The following is a 23,123-nucleotide window of genomic DNA, read 5'->3' on the forward strand; positions in this document are numbered from 1 at the left end:
TGGCTTGCATTTGGTCGTTTCTGAGATGGACGTCCTTGGTTTCGAAAATCGCTGAAAATCAGAAACGTCCAAGTCTAGGGATGACCCTCTCTAAGGATGACCAAATTTCAGGATTTGGACGTCCCTGACTGTATTATCGAAACGAAAGATGAACGTCCATCTTGTTTCGAAAACACGGGCTTCCCTGCCCCTGGATCGGGATGTTTTGCGTGGACGTCCCTTTCGAAAATGCCCCTCCATGTGACCTAATTCAGCATTATGCAGCAAAAACTAAAATTAAAATAAATCCCTCACCTCCCCCAGAATAAACTCCAGGTCACAAAACTGTCGGTTCTCCCATAGTCGTCTGTAATCCTCATGCAAGGTGCACTTTGGGTAGGAAGAAAACTGAAAGAAAAAAATCACAGTTCAGGGACTGAGGATAACTCTTAATCCAATTCTCTTACTTCTCAATATTTCCAGTATGTGATGTGCAAACGTCAAGGACAGTGTACAGCTGCCTCAGCAGATCCCAGATAAAATCCCTCAAATGTCTCATGACCAGCTCCATGTCGATAGGAAGAGCAATGCACAACGATGGGAGAATGAACAATGTACCCTACCCCTGCCCCACCTGCCCTTTCTACTCTTTCAAACAAACAGGGAACCATGAGTTATTTTGTAGGCTATTATTCCGCCATATCTACCAAATCCTCCGTCCTTTCTTTTTTTTCTAAATTCAGTACTTTTAGCCCTCTGAACTGGAGGTGTGACAAGCCACATATAAATGTGATGCAAACTATATTTTTGGTCAAAGATGGAACAGGCAATCTCTTTAAGTCCCAAGATCTCTTTTGCCCATCCTCTTCTACAGTCTAGACACGTTTTCCAATTTTAGCTCTAAGTGATTTACAACATTATTTTTGGCTACAATAAATTCCTTCCCTAAGGACTTGTCTGAGGTCACCAGGAATGTGAGTGGCTTCCAGCTCTGCATCTATTAAGCAGCTGAGAAAAATCAGTCCACAAAAGTTATCATTTACTCAGTCTGTAGTTGAGTAAATAATGTATTGGGAGACGATGTCGGAGGAGTAAGGCAGCAAACTCGCCTCACTGGAGAAACATACTTCTGTGCTCCAGAGAGAACCGGGTGCTTATTGACAGGAGTACAGAGAGGAAATTTAACTGGACTCTCTGACCGCTCATTTCACTTCCTCATACCGGTGGGGGGAGGCGGGACTGGTGGTTGGGAGGTGGGGATAGTGCTGGCCAGACTTATACGGTCTGTGCCAGAGCTGGTGGTGGGAGGCGAGGATAGTGGTTGGGAGGCGGGGATAGTGCTGGGCAGACTTATACGGTCTGTGCCAGAGCTGGTGGTGGGAGGCGGAGCTGGTGGTTGGGAGGCGGGGATAGTGCTGGGCAGACTTATATGGTCTGTGCCAGAGCCGATGGTGAGAGGCGGAGCTGGTGGTTGGGAGGCGGGGATAGTGCTGGGCAGACTTACAGTGGGGGAAATAAGTATTTGATCCCTTGCTGATTTTGTAAGTTTGCCCACTGACAAAGACATGAGCAGCCCATAATTGAAGGGTAGGTTATTGGTAACAGTGAGAGATAGCACATCACAAATTAAATCCGGAAAATCACATTTTGGAAAGTATATGAATTTATTTGCATTCTGCAGAGGGAAATAAGTATTTGATCCCTCTGGCAAACAAGACCTAATACTTGGTGGCAAAACCCTTGTTGGCAAGCACAGCGGTCAGACGTCTTCTGTAGTTGATGATGAGGTTTGCACACGTCAGGAGGAATTTTGGTCCACTCCTCTTTGCAGATCATCTCTAAATCATTAAGAGTTCTGGGCTGTCGCTTGGCAACTCGCAGCTTCAGCTCCCTCCATAAGTTTTCAATGGGATTAAGGTCTGGTGACTGGCTAGGCCACTCCATGACCCTAATGTGCTTCTTCCTGAGCCACTCCTTTGTTGCCTTGGCTGTATGTTTTGGGTCATTGTCGTGCTGGAAGACCCAGCCACGACCCATTTTTAAGGCCCTGGCGGAGGGAAGGAGGTTGTCACTCAGAATTGTACGGTACATGGCCCCATCCATTCTCCCATTGATGCGGTGAAGTAGTCCTGTGCCCTTAGCAGAGAAACACCCCCAAAACATAACATTTCCACCTCCATGCTTGACAGTGGGGACGGTGTTCTTTGGGTCATAGGCAGCATTTCTCTTCCTCCAAACACGGCGAGTTGAGTTCATGCCAAAGAGCTCAATTTTTGTCTCATCTGACCACAGCACCTTCTCCCAATCACTCTCGGCATCATCCAGGTGTTCACTGGCAAACTTCAGACGGGCCGTCACATGTGCCTTCCGGAGCAGGGGGACCTTGCGGGCACTGCAGGATTGCAATCCGTTATGTCGTAATGTGTTACCAATGGTTTTCGTGGTGACAGTGGTCCCAGCTGCCTTGAGATCATTGACAAGTTCCCCCCTTGTAGTTGTAGGCTGATTTCTAACCTTCCTCATGATCAAGGATAACCCACAAGGTGAGATTTTGCGTGGAGCCCCAGATCTTTGTCGATTGACAGTCATTTTGTACTTCTTCCATTTTCTTACTATGGCACCAACAGTTGTCTCCTTCTCGCCCAGCGTCTTACTGATGGTTTTGTAGCCCATTCCAGCCTTGTGCAGGTGTATGATCTTGTCCCTGACATCCTTAGACAGCTCCTTGCTCTTGGCCATTTTGTAGAGGTTAGAGTCTGACTGATTCACTGAGTCTGTGGACAGGTGTCTTTCATACAGGTGACCATTGCCGACAGCTGTCTGTCATGCAGGTAACGAGTTGATTTGGAGCATCTACCTGGTCTGTAGGGGCCAGATCTCTTACTGGTTGGTGGGGGATCAAATACTTATTTCCCTCTGCAGAATGCAAATAAATTCATATACTTTCCACAATGTGATTTTCCGGATTTAATTTGTGATGTGCTATCTCTCACTGTTACCAATAACCTACCCTTCAATTATGGGCTGCTCATGTCTTTGTCAGTGGGCAAACTTACAAAATCAGCAAGGGATCAAATACTTATTTCCCCCACTGTATATGGTCTGTGCCAGAGTCGGTGGTTGGGAGGTGGGGCTGGTGGTTGGGAGGCGGGGATAGTGCTGGGCAGACTTATACGGTCTGTGCCCTGAAGAGGACAGGTACAAATCAAGGTAGGGTATACATAGAAAGTACCACATATGAGTTTATCTTGTTGGGCAGACTGGATGGACCGTGCAGGTCTTTTTCTGCCGTCATCTACTATGTTACTATGTTATACCTAAGTTTCTGCAGTTCTTACCTGAAAGCGATACATTTCTCCACTGCGAACACTGTTGTCTACCGCACCACCAAAGATGTACATGGCATCGTGGATCACTGCAGCGGCGTGGAAGAGCCTCCCACTAGGCAGCTGTGTGAGAAGCAGAGGTGTGAGAACAGGGCAAAGAAATAACAGGGTTCCTGGGGCCTTTCCGACCACCTACTGCAGCAACCAAGAAACGTACTCCTTTCATGATGCCATCATGCATAGTCTCTTTCTATCCAGCTCTCCTCAGAGAGCCATCAGGCACAAGCTATCTCCTTTCTTGTATCCTGACATCAGATACCATTTTACAGATGAGAGGCTGAACAGATAATCCTGCTTCCAGAGGGGTAGCTGTGTTAGGCTATAGTAACAAATGACACAGGGGCTGGTAGCACCTTAAAGACTAATATTTGAAATATAAACAGGGTCCCTGTTTCCCCATGATTCTGTAGACATCAAAGCACAGGCAATATTTACATTCACCATACAATTGTTAAAAACCAAACCCAATCACTTGGGACTGTGCATCTGAATTTACTCATGCGTTTGGACTCCAAACATGTTCCATGGTCAATAAAAGTTATTTTTTTCATACTGGGTCAGACCAGTGGTTCATCCAGCCCACGACCACTTAGAGGGTCTATCCCCAGCACAACTCAGGTCCGCCTGCACCTGCTGCTTGTGGTCTACACTTGACCCTCCTCCCACCGACTGGGTCACAACTGCCTCTGGGTGAGTCTCCCACTCTCAATTTATCCCCAGTGATTTCTAGGTTACTGGGGCCACACTCCCAGTGGTCCCACAATTCCCAGAAAGTATTCACAGACCCAACACACAAACCACCAGGATTTTTTATCAGTTCAGACAGCAGAGTCAACAAACTGGAAATTGTTTATTATCTTAAAAACTGAACAGTGAAACATAAAAATGCTGGTTACATCACTGAAGGCATTTACTTCATCTGTGTTAACCAGGGGCGTAGCTACGTGGGGTCAAGGGGGCATGGGCCCCCACAGATTACGCCCTGGCCCCCTCTACATTTGAACCCCCCCGCCGCATCAGGTATCTCTGCTGACTAAATTGATGGAAAGCATAGTTGCAAAGCAATTACTGGAATTTCTTGAGACTTATAGTACCCTTCTGTGATAGAACAGTGTGTTTTAAGCCTGTAAAACTGCCTTAATTAACCAGGGGCGTAGCCAGACCTCGGCGGGAGGAGGAGCCAGAGCCCGAGGTGGGGGGGCACTGTTTAGCTGCCGACCCCCCCCTTGCCACTTTGGATGACACTGCAACCCCCCCCCCCCCCCCCCCACTGCCGCATCCCCAATCCTCGCCAACCGAAGAGTTTTCTTCAGCACCGGTTGACTCCGGCGCCTTCGTTGTGTGATAATCTGTTTCTGACGCCTTATGTCCTGCACCATATATGTAGCCCCGTGCACGACATAAGCCATCAGAAACAGATGATCCCACAACAAGGCGCCGGAGTCAACCGGCGCTGAAGAAGACTCTCCGGTTGGCGAGGATTGGGGATGCGGCAGTGGGGCGGGGGGGGGGGGGGGGTTGCGGTGTCGTCCAAAGTGGCAAGGGGGGGGGGTCGGCAGCTAAACAGTGCCCCCCCACCTCGGGCTCTGGCTCCTCCTCCCGCCGAGGTCTGGCTACGCCCCTACTATGTTAGGTTGCTTTACGCTTCCCAGCTGAATAAAGGATGAAGTCCAATAAAATGAATGTCTCAAGAAAAAAATATGAGTCCTAAGTAACTCTGGACAGCTTATCTTGCTCTAAAAGAATACTCATAACGCTGATCTCAAAAATTGCACAACAGAAACGAACGATATCCAAAAGAATATTTTACTGACACAATGTACCACCCAAGTCTGCTCGAAGTCCGCACGGAAGGGCCAGCTATTCAGATTAAGTGCTTCTGGAGACTAACCTGTATATCTATAACGTGAAATTGCATATTTTTCCATATTTTAATTTATTAATGTCATTTTCATTGGTGTTTTCTGACCTTCTTAGGAAGGTGGGAGCAAAATCTTCAGTCCGTCATTGAAAGGGTCAGTGAAGGTGCAGTAGGGGGCCTACGAGGGTACGATATACACAGAGGCCACATTACCTCACTATCCGTGCTGGGCTGGATCACCTCCCAGCTCTGAGAGCCCACGTCATAGCTGTGCAGTTCGTTGGGTAGCGTATTGTCTGCCGCACCACCAAACACGTACAGATGACGGTCAAATGCCACCATAGTGTGTCCATAGCGGCGCTGGGGGGGAGGGGGGGAGCCCCGCAGCAGGTGTTCTGTAGGAATGCGTGTCCAGCTGCAAAAGGAGACAAAGCAAGGAGCTGTTCTGTCATCTTTAGTAAACATCTACCAATGAAAGCCTCTCTCTCACCCACACTCGTGCAGGCCTCTCCTTCCAGCACTTACACTTTCTCCTTGAACTCAAACTGGAAAAGGTTGTTCGTGATCCTAGCTCCACTCTGGCCTGAGAAAACGAACATCTTGTCTCTGGAGACAGCCACTGGGAAGTTACAACAGGATGGAGGGATCTCACCGCTCTGCTCAATCTGCAGGGAGAGGAGACATGGCACAGAATGTAGTATACTCAGCCCAATAACCATATCCTGTACGCATGTGGTGCCCACACCGCATACTATGCAGCAAAGGTACCACATGATTATACCCACACACCACAAACATATATCAAAATACTAGCCGTTGAGCCCTTTTGGAATGGGGGGGTTTCCGAGCCCCCCCCCCCGGAGTCGCCGCCGCCCCTCCACCCGGCCCAAGCAGCACTGTAAACTTACATCAGCAGGCAGCAGCAGGCACATCAGCAAAGCTGCCGTTGGGCCGGCTTCCTTCTCTGCCTGTGTCCCGCCCTCGTGTGACGTAACGTCAGCGAGGGCGGGACAAAGGCAGAGAAGGAAGCCCGATGGCAGCTTTGCTGATGTGCCTGCTGCTGCGTGGTGATGTAAGTTCACAGTGCTCGGGCCAGATGGAGGGGCGGCGGCGACTGTGGGGGAGGGGGGAGAGGGAGCAGTTCCGACGTCTGCAGCATGCCAGTAGAGACTTCCCTCTCTGTCCCGCCCCCATCATCACGTATTGAAGCGGGGGCGGGGCAGTGAGGGAAGTCTCTACTGCGCATTTGCGAGTGAGTACGGTCACTCGCCGTTTATATGTTTGATTCCACTCAAGAGACAGCTATCAGAGCAGTTTACAAGTCCAAACTATAATGACAAGGAAAGGAAAGTTACAGGTCAATCCATCTCCCCCATCAAGCAGCGACCTAAGGCCCGAATGCTTGGCGAAAGAGATGGGCTTAAAGTTTAACTTTAAAGTCATCTAGAGATTGTGCAAGTCGCAAATCCAAGGAGAGGAGGCAGTTCCGCAAAGTGGGTCATTGGACACTAAACAACTTCTTTCTAAGAGTGGAAAGTGGGGGTATCTGAAGCGAAGAGAAAAGCGTCCGCAATGGGGTATAAGGCAATAAAAAAACAAGTCAAATAAAGTGGGCTTCCATAGGCGAGGGCCTAAGAAACAAGATGGCAAGCGATCTGCAAAATCCAACGTGGAGACAAACAAAGCAGATCAATCAGTGATATGGTTCAAGACTTTATTTTCAGAGATTTACCCTTTTTTAAAAATATGGAACGCTTCACGAATTTGCGTGTCTCTGAAAATAAAGTTTTGAACCATATCACTGATTGATCTGCTTTGTTTGTTTCCATAGGCGAGGGCCTTAAAAATCAATAGTAGCAACATATATGTTGCTCAATAGGAAACAGGAAGCCACTGCTCATCTTGTAAGGAGGGGGTAACATTTGGTTCGGCCAATGCCTTTCAGTAGATGCACAGCTGCATTCTACACTAGCTGCAAGCGCTGTATCTGCTGCTGAATAACACCACATAAGAGGTTATTATCCAACGTAGAAAGAATCAAGGCACGTGCAAGGACTCTATAGCATTCACACTACAAGTTACACATTTGTAGGGTATAGTTTACCTTCTTCAGAAGGACAAAGTGCAGAGACACCCCTAAAAACCACTGACCCCCCCCCCCCCAACTGCAATCTCTGTATCCTTAGACCATAACTCAGTTTCTCTCGCTGAATACGGAGCTGGTGCACAAAGACTAAGTTGATAATCAAAAGGCAACCTTAGACCAGCAGAACAGATAGTGGTCGAGAAGGCACCAAGACAGAAACCAGACAAATTTCTTTGTGTCAACTGGATCAAAGTTTCTCAAGTTTAGTATCCTGTCTGTATCTGATTTCAGGAAAGCTAGAGACAAGCATGTAGGATCTCTAAAGGCAGAGGAAAGGAGAGCGGGTGGTGTGGACGGCCACACTGGAGAATCTTCATTTGCCCTCATTGTCTGTATTTCTCTGTTTCTGTCTGAGAGCAGCCAGTTTGCATCACCTGGAAGTACCCATCAGATCCTAACTACGAAAGTCCACTCCATGCTGCTTAGGCCTGGAAAAGTGAGGTGAAGGAATCTGTACTCTCAAATCTTATCTAAGCCTTTGCTAAACTCAGCTAAATTACTTGAGCACATTTTCTGCCAGCAAATTGAAAGGCTAAACCATACATTTTCATGAAGGATTCGCCACTTGCGCAAGCTGTTACTGCTCAAAAGATTGCCTTGAACCAATGGGTGATACTCTAGATTTACAGCTCTTGAAAAGGCGCAACATGGCCGTGTTGGGTTTTTATAAATATATTTTTGACTTTGGGCAATTTCATGGAGTTTGTTGCCTATAGCAAATTCCATTGTTCCATTATGCACTGACAAATACTTTCTAGAATTCATTTCACATTTGCTACCTGTTAGCTTGATGGGGTGGCCTTAGTCTCAGTATCATCTTTCCCTATTTAGCAGTTCCAACCCGCTCAAGATTTTAAACCCCTCCATCATATCCCCTTCTCGGCTGTCTTCAAAAAAGAACTAGGGAGGACCTTGAAAGCAGCATATGCCTCTTTCAAATTGACAGGAAGCTCTGGAACCTAAGGACACAGACTCAGAATAATCAAAGCAAATATTTCTTCACAAAAAAGGATGGTGTATGCATGGAACAGCCACTTGGCAGATGTTTATCTGAGACAAGCACAGACAGAAGGGCCTGTACAGCTTATTAGTTGGTATGGAAAAACTGGATAAACCATATGCTGGTCAATAATCAAAATGATTTAACCTGCCAGAAACGGCCTCTGATCGGTTAAATCACTTGTTCGAAGCTATTCGGTCAATTTCAGCAGCACTTAGGGCTCCTTTTACTGCGGTACTGTGGGCGTGTGTTTTCAGTGCGCGCCGGGCCAGTTTTTACTGCGTCTTGGAAAAGGGGCTTTTTTTTTTCAATAGGCTAGGAAAAGGGCCTGCGGTAAAACTGAAACCAGCGCTTGCCTATTTACAGCCTGAGCCCTTAAACGCCACCCATTGATCTAGCAGTAAAGGCTGACGTGCTACATGTGCGACCGTTCGGCGCGTGCCAACTGCCAATTAATGCTGGAAACGCTGCACGTGGTAGAAAATAAAAAAATAATTGGTCCTGGCGGTATGGGTGTGCGTCACATCTGAAATTACCACCAGGAGGGTGCACTAGCCAGGCGGTAGTCTCGTTTCGGCACGCGCTGCATGCGTGTAGAGCCTACTGCACCTTTGTAAAAGGGCCCCTTAACTGGTTATCTTCACTGAAAATGACCAGTTAGTACCTACGTGAAAACTGACTACGCTGGGGGTGGAGTCAGCACGGCCGCTTAACTTCTGATATTCAGAACTTAACTGGCCAGGTTTAGCACATAAATGTGACCGCAGATATCACAGTCCTATCTTCATGTGCTAGATTAAGTTCTGAATATTGGCTTAACTCGTTATGTCCTGGCTGCCTCAAAAAACAAAACGGATATTCAATGCTGAAGCCCAGACAAAGCCAAGCATTGACTATCTGGGAATAACAATCACCACTGCAGGCTGAATATTGAACCTATGATCTTTATCCCCCACAGATAGGAAAGTAGCAAAATAATTGTATTATGCAGAGACACATCAGGACTAACAACTGCTTCAAGGCCGATAGTTAATTCTCCCTTCCCCTAAGCAGACACGTTATGAAACTACTCGTCACTTGGAATTTTACTTTTTGGCTCCTAAATTATAGAATGATCGCCGCCCCCCCCCCCCCCCCCCCCCCCCCCCCCCCCCCCCCCCCCCCGGTACTTCGCTCAGAATTCTGATTTTTGCATTTTAAGTCTGTTCTTTACTCTGGCTTTCAGCTTCTTGCCTCCGGTGAGCTAACGGCAGAGGTTGATTTTCTTATGCAGAGAGAAATGTTTCAGTTTTGTTGTTGTGAAGTGTTCCTGGATGATTGAGCCTGTCCTATTTACCTTGGTGTTCCTTTTTCTATTTTAATTACTATTTACCTGTTTTGTGAACCGCTGAGACCTATTTAGAAGTGGCAGTACATCATTTCCTTACTTTAGACGCCGTCTGCTTTTTTTCTCCCATTTTTTGGTGAGTTGTTCCACTGCTGAAGCCAGTGATAGTAAACCCCATTGAGGTTTCTATAATTAGCCATAGAGGGGCTTCTGTTCTTTAATGTTTCAATGTTTTATGGAGAGGAGTGTGGTAGCCGTGTTAGTCCACTCTTAAGGTTATCAATAGAAATCAAACAAAATAAAACATGGAAAAGAAAATAAGATGATACCTTTTTTATTGGACATAACTTAATACATTTCTTGATTAGCTTTCGAAGGTTGACCTTCTTCCTCAGATCGGAAATAAGCAAATGTGCTAGCTGACAGTGTATATAAGTGAAAACATTCAAGCATTACTATGACAGTAAAATAGATACCATTGGAGATTCTACATGGAATGTTGCTACTATTGGAGATTCTACGTGGAATGTTGGAGATTCTACATGGAATGTTGCTACTATTGGAGATTCTACATGGAATGTTGCTATTGCACTAGCAACATTCCATGTAGAAGGCTGCGCAGGCTTCTGTTTCTGTGAGTCTGACGTCCTGCACGTACGTGCAGGACGTCAGACTCACAGAAGCAGAAGCCTGCGCGGCCACATTGGTGATCTACAAGGGCCGACTTCTACATGGAATGTTGCTAGTGGAATAGCAACATTCCATGTAGAATCAATAGAAATCAAACAAAATAAAACAGGGAAAAGAAAATAAGATGATACCTTTTTTATTGGACATAACTTAATACATTTCTTGATTAGCTTTCGAAGGTTGCCCTTCTTCCTCAGATCGGAAATAAGCAAATGTGCTAGCTGACAGTGTATATAAGTGAAAACATTCAAGCATTACTATGACAGTCTGACAGGGTGGGAGGAGGGGGTGGGTAGGAAGTATGCATGGGGACATCAAAGCATATCATTGATATTCTAACAGGGTGGGTGTGGATAGGTGAGGGGTGGGGTGATCAACAGAGACATACAGCTTTATGGTTTATAATGGGTTAGGAACCCCAGATCCTTGTTAAGTCCTTTCTGTTGGGTGTTAAAATATTCAATCATTCTGACTTCAAAGGTCTTACGTTCTTGTATGGTTTTAAAGTTACCTTTCAGGATTCTCACTGTGAAATCACTGGTGCAGTGTCCTGGTCCTGTAAAATGCTGACCAACAGGGGTGGGAGCCCTACTGGCACCAGTATTGTTCATGTGATGTCTATGTAAATTGAATCTTGTCTTAAGCATCTGGCCTGTTTCTCCAATATAGCATCCTTCGTTACATTTTTTACACTGAATGATATATACCACATTGGAAGATGAGCAAGTGAAAGATTCCTTTATGTTGAATATCTTTCCTTTGTGGATGACTGTGGGGTCCTGTGAAATGTTTTGGCATAGTTTGCAACTGGATAAATTACAGGGAAGTGTGCCCTTCTGTTCCTTTTCAGTCTGTGATGGAAGTTAGAATATCAATGATATGCTTTGATGTCCCCATGCATACCTCCGACCCACCACCATCCTCCCACCCTGTCAGACTGTCATAGTAATGCTTGAATGTTTTCACTTATATACACTGTCAGCTAGCACATTTGCTTATTTCCGATCTGAGGAAGAAGGGCAACCTTCGAAAGCTAATCAAGAAATGTATTAAGTTATGTCCAATAAAAAAGGTATCATCTTATTTTCTTTTCCCTGTTTTATTTTGTTTGATTTCTATTGATTCTACATGGAATGTTGCTATTCCACTAGCAACATTCCATGTAGAAGTCGGCCCTTGTAGATCACCAATGTGGCCGCGCAGGCTTCTGCTTCTGTGAGTCTGACGTCCTGCACGTACGTGCAGGACGTCAGACTCACAGAAACAGAAGCTTGCGCAGCCTTCTACATGGAATGTTGCTAGTGGAATAGCAACATTCCATGTAGAATCTCCAATAGTAGCAACATTCCATGTAGAATCTCCAATAGCAGCAACATTCCATGTAGAATCTCCAATAGTAGCAACATTCCATGTAGAATCTCCAATAGCAGCAACATTCCATGTAGAATCTCCAATAGTAGCAACATTCCATGTAGAATCTCCAATAGTATCTATTTTACTGTCATAGTAATGCTTGAATGTTTTCACTTATATACACTGTCAGCTAGCACATTTGCTTATTTCCGATCTGACGAAAAAGGGCAACCTTCGAAAGCTAATCAAGAAATGTATTAAGTTATGTCCAATAAAAAAAGGTATCATCTTATTTTCTTTTCCATGTTTTATTTTGTTTGATTTCTATTGATAATGTTTTATGGCGAAATAGCGGACAGTTTTGCGAGTAAAATTTATATGCTGAGTGACAATTTGCATCATTTTGTTGTCCAAAATTTGTTGTTCTTTAACAAGTATATTAAGCAAACACCAAGTGCAATGGATGCAGGACTCACCTCCTCCCAGCACGTCAACTCCCGGTCCTGCAGGCTGATGGTCCACATGTCACTGAGCCTGCACCACAGAGCACAGAACTAGTTGGACAGAACCAGAACAAGAAAACCCATGTTACTAGCCACCCCCCACCCCCCCCAATCAAGCCTTCAGAATGGTCTCAACCACTTTACAAATGGTTTCTAGGTTTCTTGTTTAGCTTCTCAGCCCTCTCCTGGAGGTACAACATAGCCAGTCGGGTTTTCAGGGTTACCAGAAAGAACATGCATGAGATGAATTTGCAAACTGCAGAGACACATTTCTATTTATTAATATTTATAATCTGCCCTGGAATAAAACATACAAAATTAAACACATAAATACTACAGCGGCAAAAACATGAGAACAGGCAGAATCCAGCAAAGTAGTCGAACTGAGACAAAATGTAATGCTGCGGGTGTAAAATGCAAAACTGTCTTATGCATATGCACTTTGGGGATCCTGAGAACCCGACTAGCGAGGACCTCCACTGCTTTTGCAATTTCACTGTTTCTTCCATCAATGAATTTTAGGGCTGGTGAGGACGTAGGACTCAGAGTCCTCTGTTTAAGTTGGCAGAAGAACTATTACTTGAGGAGCGGCAGCGTCATGAACTTCTTTTCAAGTAATTCAAGGTAAGCTAATTCTGTGCGTGAGGAGAGAAATTGTGTTTAATGGGAAAAGTGTTTGAAGAAAAGAAAATATCTTTTTGTAAAACCTAAGAGAAGGTCCAAGACAGATGTAATATCTGTTTGGAAAAAAGTGATAAAAAGAGATACAGTTTGTTACTTTTTGGGATGCAACCTGGTACTTGTGACCTGGATTGACCACTGTTGAAAAGAGGATACTGGGCTGGATGGACCCCTGGTCTGACTCAGTAGGGCTATTCTGTTCTTATGAGTTAAAAAGAAAGAAAATACTATTTATCTACTGATTTTAAGTGACTGAAAAGAATGAAAAAGTGAATAAACAGTAACTGCACATTAAAACGTGCAGAAAAATGTACAATTGTGGGTATGCACCTTCAAAAAGATATAAACGGGATGGAGTCGGTCCAGAAGGCGGCTGCTAAAATGGTCAGCGGTCTTGGTCATAAAGCGTCTGGGGACAGACTTAAAGATCTCAATATGTATTCTTTGGAAGAAAGGCAGGAGAGGGGAGATATGATAAGACACACACATATGTAACATATGAGTTTGTCTTGGGCAGACTGGATAGACCATGCAGGTCTTTTTCTGCCGTCATCTACTATGTTACTATGTAAATACCTATGTGGCATAAATGCACAGGAGGTGAATCTCTTCAATTGAAAGGAAGCTCTGGAACGAGGGGGCATAGGATGAAGGGGACAGATTCAGAAGTAACCTGAGGAAATACTTCTTCAAGGAAAGGGTGGTGAATTAACAGAATGAAAGTGGTGAAGACAAGTCCATAGGATCTCTAAGGGACTGGAAGAAAGGAAGGAACCATGCAGAGAGAGAGAGAGCCCCACTTCCACAGCCAATCTGTGACTATGAGAATTATTCGACTCCAGTAAGTACCATGGGCCTAGGAGGGAAGACATCAGTGGCGTACCAAGGGGGGGGGGGGCAGTCCGCCCCGGGTGCACGCCGCTGGGGGGTGCTGCGGCGCGCGCCTGTCACCTGAGTTCGCTGACTTTGCTAACTTCGCTGCAGCTCCCTCTGCCCCGGAGGGGGGGTGTCATTTCGCCAGGGGGGGGGGGGCGCATCGGCGATCCGCCCCGGGAGTCATGCAGGGTAGGATCGCCACTGGGAGACATACAGTAAATGTCTCTCCGGTCAGGGTTACAGAAAGACATTGATCTCCTTCGATCCGGATTCTTTCCAACGGCTGAAGAACTTGGGCACTCTGGCATTGCGTTTCTTCACCATCAAGTACAGAAGTGGAGAACCCTATTTGTCTGCTCTCAGCTAAAAACCCTGGATGGATAGTTCCCATTCTCCTGGGTCCAAGGAGTGCCTGCTTAGAAAGTCTGCCTCCAAATTCAAGTACCCAGTGACGTGAGCTGCCAACAAGCAGAGAATTTTTTCTGCCCAACTCATGAGGGATGCTGCCTCCACCACATAAGCACATAAATATTGCCATACTGGGAAAGACCAAAGGTCCATCAAGCTCAGCAGCCTGTTTCCAACAGTGGCCAATCCAGGTCACAAATATCTGGCAAGATCCCAAAGAAGTACAAAACATTTTATACTGCTTATCCCAGAAATAGTGGATTTGCCCCAAGTCCGTTTAATAATGGTCTATGGACTTTTCCACCATCATCAGAGAGCTACAGGTCCGGCCTTGCTTGTTGATATAAGCCACCGCAGTCGCATTGTCAGAAAAAAAATCAGACCGGGGACCCCGCCAGAAAGGGAGCAAAGTTGCGCAAGGCATTCCGCACTGCCCTGCGCTCCAAGTGATTTATCAACCACTGAAATTCCTGTTCCATCCATGTGCCCTGTGCCAGATGGAACTTGGAATGAGCTCCCCAACCTGCCTTGCTGGTTTCTGTTGTCACCATCAATCAGAAAGGGAGCTGTGATGGTCAGATTCCTGGATGACAACCACCATCCAAGGAAGATGAAGCTAGTATTTCTGAGACACCTGAGACCAGTGGCTGAGAAGAGACTCCTGTAAAGGCTGCATATGAGCCCTTTCCCATGGCACCACTTCCGCCGACACTGACTCCAAAACCTGGATGTAGTCCCGATCCCTCTCCTGCACCAAACAGAACTTGCAGCCCTCCAAGCGGTTCCGAGTCAAACTTTAGTCAGACTTACCACTGCTGGCTGCTCCCCCAAAGCTCATAGTCTTCACAAGTCTTATCTCAGATGAGAAAGAATCAGGACTGATCCCAGTGGTTCCGAAACCTGGTCCTGGAGGCACCCCAGCCAGTCAGGTTTTCAGGAAATCCACAGTGAATATTCATGAGAGATTTGCATGCACTACCTCCACTGCATGCAAATCTATCTCATGAATATTCATTGTGGATATCCTGAAAACCTGACTGGCAGGAATGCCTCTAGGACCAGGTTTGGGAACCTCTGCTCTATCCGATGCTCTCCAGTACACCTGTTTTCTTCCCTTTTTTTTTTTTTTTTTAAAAAGGTCATTGGGCTGAAAAAGGAGAGCTCCACAGGCAACAGGGAAGAGATGGAGGGAGGGAAAAAATAAACTTGCAGGGCACCAGAGACAGGGATCTGAAGACCTCCAGATATGACTGTGCAGACTCAAGCCATGCGCAACTGGAGCAGGAACAAAGCACATAGAGTCAGAGGCTGAAGAGTGTATCCATCCACCTGCTAGAGATAGAGAACTGAAACATCTTTCTCTTGGCATCCAGTCAAGCTCTTCAGCATTTTCTATCGCCACCTGCAGGTTGATAAAGACATAACTATCCCACAGGCTCTGGAATAGTGGGAAGCTACGTAATGCAAAAGAGGTGATGCCCCAATTGAAGTTCAAAAGGGCAAGGGCATCCGATAACCCAAGAGGCCGATGCCTGAGAGTCCTCAGCAAGATGATGCTAAGAGGCCCTCCTTAGGGAGACACCACAGTTTAGTCCAGCAGACAATAAAAAAACAGAACCTCAAAAGCAACAGGGAGTTGATAACGCTGCCCAAAGGGCTGCAGGAAAACCCCCAAACAACAGGCCACTATTAGAAGTAAACAAATAAGGACTCTGTGAAAGGAAGCCAACAGGCTGGTGACTTAAACAAGTCATAGAGCTGCTACAGAACCCTAATAAAAACTGAAGGCTGCAAACCCCCAGAAATCATGAGCATAGAAACTAATATACTGCCGAGAAGGAAAACAAGAGGCAGCCATGAGAAGGAAAACCTAGAATAATAGTGTTGTTAAAACAGAACAGCCCTTCAATTCTACTGTCCCGCGCTATGAGGAAAGAGCCCAGAAAGACCACCCCAGGCATGTCTGATGGGATGCAGACAACCAAGAAGCTGCCCCCAACTAGCCGAAAATGGCACAGCTGTGGAATAGGATCTGAAGGCACTGAATCATGCTACCCACTTGATAACTGGCAATTAGGGAGCAATGGAGAGCAGAACCCACAAGCACACGGGTTCCAACGCAGTAGAAATCCATGCGAGCAGCCGTGTGCCGATGTGAACATCGAACACAAAGAAGTGCTAGAATAGGTCAGTGCGTTCATGGAAGGCCACAAGGGCAAACTGTGCAGCACGGGGGAGACCAGCCGAAACCAACACAGAACGTCGCAAAAGAAACTGCCCGCCAAAAATGGATATGGAATGAGGACACAAAACTCAATCACTGAAGAACGGAAGCAACTGAGGAACAGAAAGAAAACCATTTACGTTTTGTTTTTTTTTTTAAGCAAGGAAAATTAGTGTGCTCTCCTATGAAAATAGCTTATCTCTAAGGAAACATCCCAGAAGCGGAGGAAATCTTGCTCCATGCTACTTCTAACCATCGCCGTGCCTCAGAGGCTCACAGGCAAGGAAGAGGTGGGGAGGGACCCGGCACCACTGGGTATCACCCTACCTGGAGGATGAGGGACCCAGCTCCACTGATGAGTGTCATCTTCAATTATGCCAAAATCTGGCAACCAGCAAACCCCTTGCTCAGCTGTCACACAGAGGTGAACGGCAATGCACCAAGATGAGCTGTACGATTCATTCACCATCCGCTAGGAGACAGAGAAAAATACTGAACATTCCAGACTGAACGGCACCCCTTAAGGGGTGAATCACTTGCAATTATTTTCTCTGTCTCCTTCTGCTGGTGGATGGACACAACCCATTAGTCTGGTCTGATATGGATGTCAAGGAATGGAAAGTAAAGAGGAAAATAAGTTAGAACTACTAAAGGCAAGAAAAACACACCACCTCCATAGTAAACAATTTTGACTGGCACCTAAGCATTAGTGGAGTGGGTCTGTTCAAGATTTTTACAATGGATATTACTGATGGGAAGGGGAGATAGTAGGAAAGGATTTTTTTTTAACATAAATGATACCAAGATTTGTAATAGAATAAACAGCACTGTCGGAATAGACTGTATGACAACAGATAAAACCCCTTTAGTCTTCCAGTTTCATTGCTACAGACTAGTCAAGTCTCCAGTGAACTTCCGACTTTTAAAAACAGAGAAAATGACGGCAGATAAAGAAATATGGCTTGTCTAATCTGCCCATCTATATGGTCTATACAGTTTGTTCCTCTGTTGCCAAGAAGTGCAAGAATTGAGGAAAGCTGAAGGAGTAAAGGGAAAAGGTGGATCAATACAACACATTCTGTGTATGCACATTCTCTTAAAAAGAAAAGTTAGGGTGACCCAGTGTCTTTTCCAAACTTTAAATCTGTTCTCAAAACCCATTTTTTCAGCATAACTTTTAGGGAGGCTCAGGGCAGTCGATGGTTTAGTCTAACGCTTGCATCCCACACAGTTACATCTTTTGTTCGCCCTTCAGTCCATAGTTTTATCTCTCCTTTCCTTAATTTCATATTTTTATATATTATGTAAACCGCCTTAGCTGGTATGTTAAATCTGTACTAAACAAACATAAATGGTCAGACTTTGGGCCTAGGATTGTGGAAAGGGCCCTGTCTCCAGCCAAGAACTGTCAGAGCAATGACTACCCAAAAGTCTGCTGGAAAGAAGGAGGCAGCATTGGTTACCTGGCATTCCCATCGTATCCCGCAAAGATCCAGAGTTTGTCACTGTAGACTGTCGCGCCATGAGCAGATCGTGCCACAGGTAATCTGTTAGAGGTAAGCAAAGGTTACAGCACAGCTGCCTGCTACAACTAGACCCAGACCTACTGTCTATATGGAGAGAAGAAGAGACTCTCTTGATCTGGCCTGAAACCACTGGATATAAGAGGCTGGAGAAATCACTGTGTACATGTCCCACACCTGGAACTGCCATGGCAGGACTGAGATTAACAATTTGGAAACTTAGAGCTACCCCCTTACCACACACCAACTTCCTTATCGTCCATAGCAAAACAGTCCAGACAAGTGAGATAAGGTGACATCCAACCACAGGGCTGCAAGTTCTCCTTCACATAAGTACATAAGTACATAAGTAGTGCCATACTGGGAAAGACCAAAGGTCCATCTAGCCCAGCATCCTGTCACCAACAGTGGCCAATCCAGGTCAAGGGCACCTGGCACGCTCCCCAAACGTAAAAACATTCCAGACAAGTTATACCTAAAAATGCGGAATTTTTCCAAGTCCATTTAATAGCGGTCTATGGACTTGTCCTTTAGGAATCTATCTAACCCCTTTTTAAACTCCGTCAAGCTAACCGCCCGTACCACGTTCTCCGGCAACGAATTCCAGAGTCTAATTACACGTTGGGTGAAGAAAAATTTTCTCCGATTCGTTTTAAATTTACCACACTGTAGCTTCAACTCATGCCCTCTAGTCCTAGTATTTTTGGATAGCGTGAACAGTCGCTTCACATCCACCCGATCCATTCCACTCATTATTTTATACACTTCTATCATATCTCCCCTCAGCCGTCTCTTCTCCAAGCTGAAAAGCCCTAGCCTTCTCAGCCTCTCTTCGTAGGAAAGTCGTCCCATCCCCACTATCATTTTCGTCGCCCTTCGCTGTACCTTTTCCAATTCTACTATATCTTTTTTGAGATACGGAGACCAGTACTGAACACAATACTCCAGGTGCGGTCGCACCATGGAGCGATACAACGGCATTATAACATCCGCACACCTGGACTCCATACCCTTCCTAATAACACTCAACATTCTATTCGCTTTCCTAGCCGCAGCAGCACACTGAGCAGAAGGTTTCAGCGTATCATCGACGACGACACCCAGATCCCTTTCTTGATCCGTAACTCCTAACGCGGAACCTTGCAAGACGTAGCTATAATTCGGGTTCCTCTTACCCACATGCATCACTTTGCACTTGTCAACATTGAACTTCATCTGCCACTTGCTAAAGCCAAGAATTCCACTCCAGAATGATCAATGGGGGTCCTGGCTGCATAGCATGATGAATTGCTGCACCAGGGACGATTTGGCAGTCTGGGGAACCACCTTCACAGTCCCCTTACGCTTCGTATGTGGCATTAAAAGAGGAAAATATCAGACTGGTAAGAAACATGTCGCACAGCAGCCAGCTTCATGCAGCCATCTTGGCCCACCCCCGCAGTCTCCATATCTTAACTGTAGCAATATCCTGCATATCGCAGTTGCACCGACAGCCAAAATATTGTAGTTGCAATAACGCACTGCCTCTCTTAGCCCAAACAGCAACTTCCATATCAGTTGCAACGAATGCTGCTTGCATATCTCACCTGCAACAGTGGCTACCATCTCTCTGATTCAACAGCAGCCTGCATGTCATGGATATAGATTCAGTAGCATCCTGCACTTTGCATCTGCCTCAGCAGCAGGCATTTCCCAGCAACAACATCAGCCTGAGTTTTACAGGAGATTTGGCAATCTACTTTGATAGTAACGTAGTAACATAGTAAATGACGGCAGAAAAAGACCTGCATGGTCCATCCAGTCTGCCCAACAAGATAAACTCACATGTGCTACTTTTTGTGTATACCTTAGCTTGATTTGTACCTGTCCTTTTCAGGGCACAGACCGTGTAAGTCCGCCCAGCACTAGCCCCGCCTCCCAACCACTAGCCCCGCCTCTCACCACCGGCTCTGCCACCCAATCTCCGCTAAGCTTCTGAGGATCCCTTCCTTCTGAGGAGGATTCCTTTATGTTTATCCCATGCATGTTTGAATTCCGTTACCATTTTCATCTCCATCACCTCCCGCGGGAGGGCATTCCAAGCATCCACTACTCTCTCCATGAAAAAAATACTTCCTGACATTTTTCTTGAGTCTGCCCCCCTTCAATCTCATTTCATGTCCTCTCATTCTACCTCCTTCGCACCTCCGGAAAAGATTCGTTTGCAGATTAATACTTTTCAAATATTTGAACGTCTGTATCATATCACCCTGTTTCTCCTTTCTTCCAGAGTATACATGTTCAGGTCATCAAGTCTCTCCTCATACGTCTTGTAACGCAAATCCCTTACCATTCTCGTAGCTTTTCATAGCTGTGCTAGCAGCTTGCATTTCATTCTTACATCAGCAGGATGCTTCTCTCAGCTCCAACAATAATCTGCTGATAATACTTTCCTCAACAGTATATTTGGTTCAGTTGCAATGGCAACTAACATCATAGCTCCTTCAGCAGCCAATTTGTCGTAGCTGCTTCGGCAGCAGGCCTGTCACAGTGGCAACTGAACACAGCTGCAACAGCATCGTGGCTGTAATAGAAGGCAGCATTTCCTGGATGAGATTGCAGTTAGCACTTTGCAGCTCAATCAATATCCTGTATTATGCAGCAGTGCCTCCTGAAGGCAATTTAAAGCTTCAACAGGTGGCATGTTTCAGCTGCAGAAGCAGTCGATAGGTTGCAGTTGCTGAGACAACCTGTTCTCTCGGCTGTAGCAGTTGATTTGCTTTTTAGTAAGGGCCTTATGTGTAGCAGTTCCCTGTTTCCACAGTTAATAGCAGTCTTAAGGGTTCATTTTTCTGCTTGAACATGGCTCTCTTTGACCACTGATGCCACACTAGCAATGCCTGACTTTATGGCACTGTGGGTGCCTGTTGGTCTCGAATATGACAGTCACCTCTCTGGCTCAGACACGACTCTCGCTTATATAACATGAAGGTACTAGTTTCTTGTATTGCACGAGTGCAACTTTTGCTTAAATGACAGATACAGCACTCCCCGTACGACACCAGCACATCACTCACCTGTATTACGCAGGTGTAAAACTTGCCTCGATTTCTTAGGTTCAAAGCTTGCTTGTGTAGCACAGTCTCAACATTTACCTGTAGGGCACACATGCAGTACTCACCTATGTGATACAGAGAAAGCGTTTGCCTGTATGGCACCTGTCACGAAACGCCTAGCCACTTGCCTGGGGTTACCCCATGGCAACTTAGAGGGTCTATCCCCAGCACAGCTCAGGTCCGCCTGCACCTGCCACTTTGTGCTCTACACTGGCACCCTCCTCCCACTGGCTGAGTCACAACCACCTCTGGGCGAGTCTCCCACTCTCAAATTATCCCCAGTGATTTCTAGGTTACTGGAGGCCACACTCCCAGTGGTCCCACAGTTCCCAGAAAGCACTCACAGGCACAACACACAAACCACCAGGATTCTTTATCAGTCCAGAGAGGAAGAGTCAACAAACTGAAAATTGTTTGCCGTCTTAAAAATTGAACAGTGAAACAGAAAAAGTGCAATCAACAAACAACAGGTAACTGAAATATGGACCAATTATAAAACTATCTAAACATTTGTTTACTTTCTAAAATGTACCTGGGCAGATCAGGAAATACGCTGCTCACAGAATATCAAATATAACTGATCACAGGGCCTCAGCAAAGAGATCTGTCTCTCTCTTCTCCCTGGTTAAGACTGGGGAAAAAGCCTGTAAAATCCAAATGAAAATGAGCTCTTGGGCCAGAGTCCAGAACAACAATCTTTGAAAGTATACTGCAGACTGCCTTTCCAAAAGGCTTAAACAAAGAAAACAGCCTTGGTTCTGCAGCAGCTTCAAAACATAAACATGCACCACCTGCTGGCCAAACTAGAGAAATACACTTCAGAAAATACCCAATACATTTTTCAGGCTTAAAACACATGCTCTGTCACAGCACCGATGCAATGACCACTTGGCTACCATAGATACAGCAGCTGCCTAGTTCCTCTAGCCTTTCTTCAGGACTCTGCCTACTATGGCTGCCTATATAGCTCCAATAGACATGGAATCAGTTGGAACAACAGCTCCCTCACCTCCTCTACAGCACTGGTTTCTGAATTCTCCTGTATGTCTTCAGCTTATACAGTTGCTTTTGTCTCTGGCTGTCGTCTCTTTCACATCAGGTCCTGTGTTCACCTCTGGGGCACTGCCTTTCCCAGCAGATGATTCTTCCCAATAATTGGCAGTTTGTTAAATGACACGCCTAAGACTGGAAAACTATTCCACAGTTTTGTGGATTTCCCTCAACTGCTCATCTAGTCAGGCAAAAGACTGGAGCACTGTAACGGAATACCTGCTTTCATCAGCTACTTCTGAGGCTCACTGGCATAGACCTCTGATGCTACTCCACAGCTATCCTGGTTCTGGAACTTGATTTCATTATAAATCTCTGACTCAACTAGTCTTATATCCTATATTATCAGAACTACAGTAGAATGGTGGCTTCTCACTTCTTCAGGAGGTGATAGGTTGCATCTGTCAGTCTTGTTGCCCACACCTCTTGCCGTACTTTACATACACTGCATTTCTAGCAGGTCACATCAGTTACTCTTGTTAATTTACCAAAGTTTTCTTACAAATTTTCTGGTTTTACCCGATTTGGTAATTCTGCTCTCTCCAAGCTTTCCCTCTGACATGTTTCCAATAGTGTCTGAGCAGAGATAGTCTCTTTCTTTTTCACAGATTATTGTAAATTTGTGTTCAAGCTTCTCTGACGAGCTCTATTTCACACATCTCCTGACTCGGTGAAAAACCTTTGTGTCTGTAGAGCACTGGCCTCTGTTGTTTTGGCTGATTAGAACATGATGTCTGAAGTTTTCATTGCTGACTGAACACACGATCATGAGCACCACTGCTTCGCTAGCTGAAATACTGAACATTCTAGAACTGCACAATACCCTTAAGGGGCAAATTACCTGGAACTACTTTGTTTCTCTGTCTCCATCTACTGGTCGACGGACACAATACCTACTTGTCTGGACTGGTCTGGTAGGACTAAAGGAAAGACATTATCAGGTAAGAATTTCTCCTTCAGCTCCTCTGCCCCTCTGAGACAATCCCTTCATCTGCATCCATCTTTTTCTACCTCAGACATC

General features: G+C 45.7%; 1 protein-coding gene across 1 annotated transcript in view; it reads right to left on the bottom strand.

Annotated features, from left to right (window-relative positions):
* The window catches only part of LOC115480217 (leucine-zipper-like transcriptional regulator 1), a 69,983-nt gene that overhangs the window by 32,110 nt on the left and 14,750 nt on the right, over positions 1-23,123 (bottom strand). Inside the window, exons 6-11 of the mRNA XM_030218726.1 lie at positions 17,898-17,981; positions 12,219-12,276; positions 5,752-5,891; positions 5,440-5,641; positions 3,318-3,428; positions 295-387 (exon numbers count right to left, since the gene is read on the bottom strand). Coding sequence (XP_030074586.1) covers positions 295-387; positions 3,318-3,428; positions 5,440-5,641; positions 5,752-5,891; positions 12,219-12,276; positions 17,898-17,981 — 688 coding nt within the window. The remainder of the gene's footprint in view (positions 1-294; positions 388-3,317; positions 3,429-5,439; positions 5,642-5,751; positions 5,892-12,218; positions 12,277-17,897; positions 17,982-23,123) is intronic.

Source organism: Microcaecilia unicolor, chromosome 11, assembly GCF_901765095.1.
Source record: "Microcaecilia unicolor chromosome 11, aMicUni1.1, whole genome shotgun sequence".
NCBI lineage: Eukaryota > Metazoa > Chordata > Amphibia > Gymnophiona > Siphonopidae > Microcaecilia > Microcaecilia unicolor.